Below are 6832 nucleotides of genomic sequence, written 5' to 3' on the forward strand. Positions count from 1 at the left end.
TGGAGAATTCTACAGGTCTGCCCAGAACTCATTGCACCAAGTTCAAGGGAACTTCTTCCCTGGTAGTTCCTCTGGGGATCTCCGTTCGACCGAGCGGATAAAGCTCATCTTCCGGAATCGCCTCAACGTGATTGACGACCTGAGCCTCTGATAAGGCTCCAGGCACATTCCCCATTCAGCAGAGTTTCCAGGACAGGGAAGAGACGAGAGGTTTGGGCTACATTGCTAGGAGTTTTATTATCTAGCTACGCAGGCAGAAAAATACATCCCCTCTCTGTGAGAGCAGAGATCAACTGAACAACAAAGGAACAGGAAACCACTGACATCCCATCCGTCTCCCATGAGACTTCCAACAGTATGGAATGTGAGGAATGTAAAGAGAGTCTTGTGACTCCAAAGCACTGCTCAGTGGCAAAGAGAAATGGCAAGCATTTTCTCCTCACTTACAGGAACATTGGGAAGACAAGCTGGCCTTGTTGTGAGCCAGGTGTCCTAGAGAGGCAGTGGGGAAAAGGGAGGTCCCACTCTGAAAGGCCCATGGAATCAAAGGGAGGCTGGGGAGGAGAACAGGTCCTCTCAGGAGTGGCTTCCGAGTGCCATGATGCGCTGGGGCAGGGCAGGGACAAATGCAGAGGGGCACTGCCTGCCAATCCAATTCCCCAAAATTCATCACCCATCCTGAGACCCTCAGAAGATGATTCAGGAGGGGCCTGGGCCCCTCACCAGCTACATGGCTGGATGGTCCTTTCCACCATTCCAGAGGCGAGACCCTCCATCCCAACCAGGGACGGGTGTTGCTTTACTTGCCAACAAGCAGGACACACAAGCCTGTTTGTTGGCATCAGGCTGCAAGAAGCTCAGGGGAAGTGGCAGGTTGGGGCACCTAGGAGAATATCCTACACCCAAAGACGCCCCATGTGGTCTAGCGGAGAGACTAAGAGCCCTGGAGCTGGAGGGGGGAGACCTGGGCCCAGTTCCCCCCATGGCTAGGAGCTTTGGAGGGAGGTGGGGAAGATGGGGAGTGAGAGGAGCTGGTTCTAGGTGGAAACATCCACTCTGAGGAAAAGATCACCAGCTAGAGAAAGGAGTCTCTGAGCTTAGTGGGAAGGAGAGTGTGTGGTGTCCTGGGAGAGTAAATCAGGCCAGGAATGAACTGGGAGGCTGAGGCAGGAGAAGGAGGAGCTGGAAAGAGACCGGCTGCTGAGCTCTCATCCCAGTCAGGAGGGGAGAGATCCTTCTAGAAAGAGAAGACTCCCAAACCAGAGATCCCTTGGGTCTTTGGCTTGGAGTACCTCGGGAGTAGGGTAGCTGGCAGAAAGTGCCACCTTGTTAAGAGCCAAAGTATTACGTGTGAAACAACTGAGAAAACCTTGAAGGGAAATAACATTGTAAACTGAGGTATCCTAAGTTTTATCCACTCATGTCATAAACCTCCTTGTTAAATAAAATCGTTAATGTTTATTTGAAGAAATCCAGCCTGAGACTCCCAATTAGTAAGTTTTACCTCACGCAAGTCCCCCACAAGATAATCTGAGGTAGTTGGAGGGCATTTGTGGGAATTGTGTTCTGTGAGGTGGGTGAACTATATTTAAGAGAGAGAACGGGCCCAAGGGTGCGGGGGGGGGGGGAGACCCCTTGCGTCGTCGCATATTAATTGGGGGCAGGGGTGGGATATGAAGTAAAAACCCACACAGAAACGTACCCAGAGACACAGAACAACCAGTTTAATAAAGGAGTGAAGTTCTTTGATTAAAAAGAGAAAAAATTCCTGTCGGAAAATGACCAGCAAGCGCCAAGCCAAAGAGTCTTCACACGCACACGCGCCCAGTCCCGGGTTCTGGGTCCTGCTTCTTCCCTTCCTCCTCCTCTTCTCCCGCTTTTGGCCCCGGGGTCCTCGGCAGGGAGAGAGAAGGGTTAAGAGGCGCCGAGCTGGCTTCCTAGAGAGGACAGGAAAGGAAGGCGGGCCGCTCCTCCTCTCCTCCCCTCTGACGTCCCTTCCGGCCAGAGGGTCGCCTGGGCCAGAGCGGCCTCGACTTCGCTTGCCGGGCTGTGGTGGGTCTCCTCTCGGGGGAAGCCTGGGGAACTCCCTGCCCCGGGAGGCGGGAAGGGGAGGGAAGAGAGGCTGGGGGGTCCGGGAGGGAGCCAGAGGGACCTCAGGCCCTGGCCAGGGAGGTGGGACTGGAAGAGAGTGAGGAGGGAGAAGGACATTCGGAGGGACATGATTGTGAGGGAGAAGGATATTAAGAGGGACATTATTATGAGGGAGAAGGATATTAAGAGGGACATGATTGTGAGGGAGAAGGATATTAAGAGAGACATTATTATGAGGGAGAAGTATATTAAGAGGGACATTATTATGAGGGAGAAGGATATTAAGAGGGACATGATTATGAGGGAGAAGGATATTAAGAGGGACATGAGGGAGAAGGACATTAAGAGGGACATGATTGTGAGGGAGAAGGACATTAAGAGGGACATTATTATGAGGGAGAAGGATATTAAGAGGGACATTATTATGAGGGAGAAGGATATTAAGAGGGACATTATTATGAGGGAGAAGGATATTAAGAGGGACATAATTGTGAGGGAGAAGGATATTAAGAGGGACGTAATTGTGAGGGAGAAGGATATTAAGGGGGACATAATTATGAGGGAGAAGGATATTAAGAGAGACATTATTATGAGGGAGAAGTATATTAAGAGGGACATTATTATGAGGGAGAAGTATATTAAGAGGGACATAATTGTGAGGGAGAAGGATATTAAGAGGGATATTATTGTGAGGGAGAAGGATATTAAGAGGGACATGATTGTGAGGGAGAAGGATATTAAGAGGAACATTATTATGAGGGAGAAGGATATTAAGAGGGACATGATTGTGAGGGAGAAGGATATTAAGAGGAACATTATTATGAGGGAGAAGGATATTAAGAGGAACATTATTATGAGGGAGAAGGATATTAAGAGGAACATTATTATGAGGGAGAAGGATATTAAGAGGGACATTATTATGAGGGAGAAGGATATTAAGAGGGACATAATTGTGAGGGAGAAGGATATTAAGAGGGGCATGATTGTGAGGGAGAAGGATATTAAGAGGGACATGATTGTGAGGGAGAAGGATATTAAGAGGGACATAATTGTGAGGGAGAAGGATATTAAGAGGGACATTATTATGAGGGAGAAGGATATTAAGAGGGACATTATTATGAGAGAGAAGGATATTAAGAGGGACATAATTGTGAGGGAGAAGGATATTAAGAGGGACATTATTATGAGAGAGAAGGATATTAAGAGGGACATAATTGTGAGGGAGAAGGATATTAAGAGGGACATAATTGTGAGGGAGAAGGATATTAAGAGGGACATGATTGTGAGGGAGAAGGATATTAAGAGGGACATAATTGTGAGGGAGAAGGATATTAAGAGGGACATAATTGTGAGGGAGAAGGATATTAAGAGGGACATTATTATGAGGGAGAAGGATATTAAGAGGAACATTATTATGAGGGAGAAGGATATTAAGAGGGACATTATTATGAGGGAGAAGGATATTAAGAGGAACATTATTATGAGGGAGAAGGACATTAGGAGGGACATTATTATGAGGGAGAAGGACATTAGGAGGGACATTATTATGAGGGAGAAGGACATTAGGAGGGACATTATTATGAGGGAGAAGGATATTAAGAGGAACATTATTATGAGGGAGAAGGATATTAAGAGGAACATTATTATGAGGGAGGATATTAAGAGGGACATTATTATGAGGGAGAAGGATATTAAGAGGGACATAATTGTGAGGGAGAAGGATATTAAGAGGGACATTATTATGAGGGAGAAGGATATTAAGAGGCACATTATTATGAGGGAGAAGGATATTGAGAGGGACATTATTGTGAGGGAGGATATTAAGAGGGACATTATTATGAGGGAGAAGGATATTAAGAGGGACATAATTGTGAGGGAGAAGGATATTAAGAGGGACATTATTATGAGGGAGAAGGATATTAAGAGGAACATTATTATGAGGGAGAAGGATATTAAGAGGGACATTATTATGAGGGAGAAGGATATTAAGAGGAACATTATTATGAGGGAGAAGGACATTAGGAGGGACATTATTATGAGGGAGAAGGATATTAAGAGGGACATTATTATGAGGGAGAAGGATATTAAGAGGAACATTATTATGAGGGAGAAGGATATTAAGAGGAACATTATTATGAGGGAGAAGGACATTAGGAGGGACATTATTATGAGGGAGAAGGATATTAAGAGGGACATTATTATGAGGGAGAAGGATATTAAGAGGAACATTATTATGAGGGAGAAGGATATTAAGAGGGACATTATTATGAGGGAGAAGGATATTAAGAGGAACATTATTATGAGGGAGAAGGACATTAGGAGGGACATTATTATGAGGGAGAAGGACATTAGGAGGGACATTATTATGAGGGAGAAGGATATTAAGAGGAACATTATTATGAGGGAGAAGGATATTAAGAGGAACATTATTATGAGGGAGAAGGATATCAAGAGGGACATTATTATGAGGGAGAAGAATATTAAGAGGGACATTATTATGAGGGAGAAGGATATTAAGAGCGACATGAGGGAGAAGTATATTAAGAGGGACATTATTATGAGGGAGAAGGATATTAAGAGGGACATTATTATGAAGGAGAAGGACATTAGGAGGGACATAATTGTAAGGGAGAAGTATATTAAGAGGGACATTATTGTGAGGGAGAAGGATATTAAGAGGGACATTATTGTGAGGGAGAAGGATATTAGGAGGGACATAATTATGAGGGAGAAGGACATTAGGAGGGACATAATTATGAGGGAGAAGGACATTAGGAGGGACATTATTATGAGGGAGAAAGATATTAGGAGGGACATAATCATGAGGGAGAAGGATATTAGAAGGGACATAATTATGAGGGAGAAGGATATTAGGAGGGACATAATTATGAGGGAGAAATATATTAAGAGGGACATTATTCTTTATTTGTTTGACTAAACTGCGGGAGGCAGTGAATGACAGGAGGGCCTGGCGTGCTCTGGTCCAGGGGGTCACAAAGAGGCGGACACCACTAAACAACAACAGGGACGGTGGCAATCCAGCCCTGGTTCCTAGGAAGACTCATCCATGCTTCCTCAGGGAACATTCTTCTTCTCTTGGCTGTGTATTGATCTTACAATAGAAGAATGTGTTTGATTCGTAGGATTTGCTGCACCTCCCATTAGAACTTGGCAGAGGACCAAGGGGCTCCTTCCGATCTCTTGGAGACTTCCGGAGAGCCCAGATGGATGAGCAAGACTCAGCTGGCCCTGAAGCAGGAAGAGGCCATGCCATGGAAACTGGAAGCAGTGGGGAATTCTGGGAAAACTCCGTGCAGAGGATCCTGGGTGAGGAGGACACCCCTTGCTTAGAGGTGCAGAGCCAGCAGCTCAGGCAGTTCTTCTACCAGGAGGCCAAAGGACCCCGAGAGGTTTGCAGCCAACTCTACCACCTTTGCCATAAGTGGCTGAAGCCAGAAAGACACACGAAAGCTGAGATGCTGGACCTGGTGATCTTGGAGCAGTTCCTGGCTGTCCTTCCTCCAGAGATGGAGAACTGGGTGAGGGAATGCGGAGCGGAGACCAGTTCCCAGGCGGTGGCCCTGGCCGAAGGTTTCCTCCTGAGTCAGGCAGAGGAGAGGAAGCAGGCAGAGCAGCAGGTGAGAGAGACTTTCCTCTGGATACTCCCAAGGGGCTCCAAAGAGGAGGGAGAGTATTCCCAAATCATTTCCTAATGGCCCATCCTTTTTAGGAAAGCTTATTATTATTTTATTATTATTATTTATGACACCCATGTGGCTGGGTGCCTTCCAGCACATATAAAAGCATAAGAAGACATCAGATGTCTTCTAAAAGTTATGCATTTTCTTATCTCCTTCTCACCTGATGGGAGGGCATTCCCCAGGGTGGGGGCCACTGTGGAGAAGGTCTTCTGCCTGGTTCTCTGTAACTTCACTTGTCACAGTGAGGGAATCAGCAGAAGACCCTCGGAACTGGACCTCAGTTCATGGAGACGCTCCTTTGGGTATACTGGGCCTTTGAGGCCAACACTTTGAATTGTGCTGGGAAACGTTCTGGGAGCCAGTGAAGATCCTTGAGGACCAATGTTTCATGGTCCTGGCAGCCAACCCCAGACACCAGTCTAGCAGAAGCAGGAAGCAGCTTTCACCTCTGTCCCCCGAAAGCGCTTGCCTCTGCCATTCCTTCTCTAACCCTTCTCCCCATTCTCTGTTTTGAATCCTTGTTGCTCTTTCAGAGGAAGGATCTTTTGGCAGAAAAGGGTCTTGATTCTTCTGAGGCAGAGAAGACTCCGTTGGACGCCAGAGTGAGGCCTCTGGGTAAGGAGGAAGGAGTGTTTTCTCCCCCGTTTTGTCACATTCTCTTGGTTTTAAAACTAATCTGTGATTTCTTTGCATCTTTTGGGGGAAGACACCTGGAGCCCAGAGCTCGGGGGGGGGGGAGATGTATTTTTGCACAACGTTTATATGAAATGGGTACAAATGTACTCAGCAGGGGAGACATTTATGATAGTAATTTGATTAGTTTACAATTACAGTCCAATAATAGCCTCCTTATAACAATGTGAAATTACAATACAATTACTAATACCAATCTTATACAAAATTATATAATATAGGTGGCCCCCCGCATGCTAAAACCGATGGTTTGCTGATTTTCTTGATTTCTCCATTCCAAAATCTTATTAATTTCAGTTACACTCCTGTCAATATAACTATCCTTTATACAACAGCTGCAGTATTAA

General features: G+C 45.8%; 1 protein-coding gene across 1 annotated transcript; it reads left to right on the plus strand.

Annotated features, from left to right (window-relative positions):
• Nucleotides 1-2008: 2008 nt before the first annotated feature.
• Nucleotides 2009-6832, plus strand: LOC310711120 (zinc finger protein 24-like; the record flags this gene model as incomplete). Its single annotated transcript, XM_083512591.1, has 3 exons — nt 2009-2052; nt 5235-5729; nt 6821-6832. Exons 2-3 carry the CDS (start codon nt 5316-5318, stop codon nt 6830-6832), a joined length of 426 nt encoding a protein of 141 aa, XP_083368717.1. The 5' UTR covers nt 2009-2052; nt 5235-5315.

Source organism: Podarcis liolepis (genome assembly GCF_965112155.1).
Source record: "Podarcis liolepis genome assembly, chromosome: 7".
In the NCBI taxonomy this organism is placed as follows: Eukaryota; Metazoa; Chordata; class Lepidosauria; order Squamata; family Lacertidae; genus Podarcis; species Podarcis liolepis.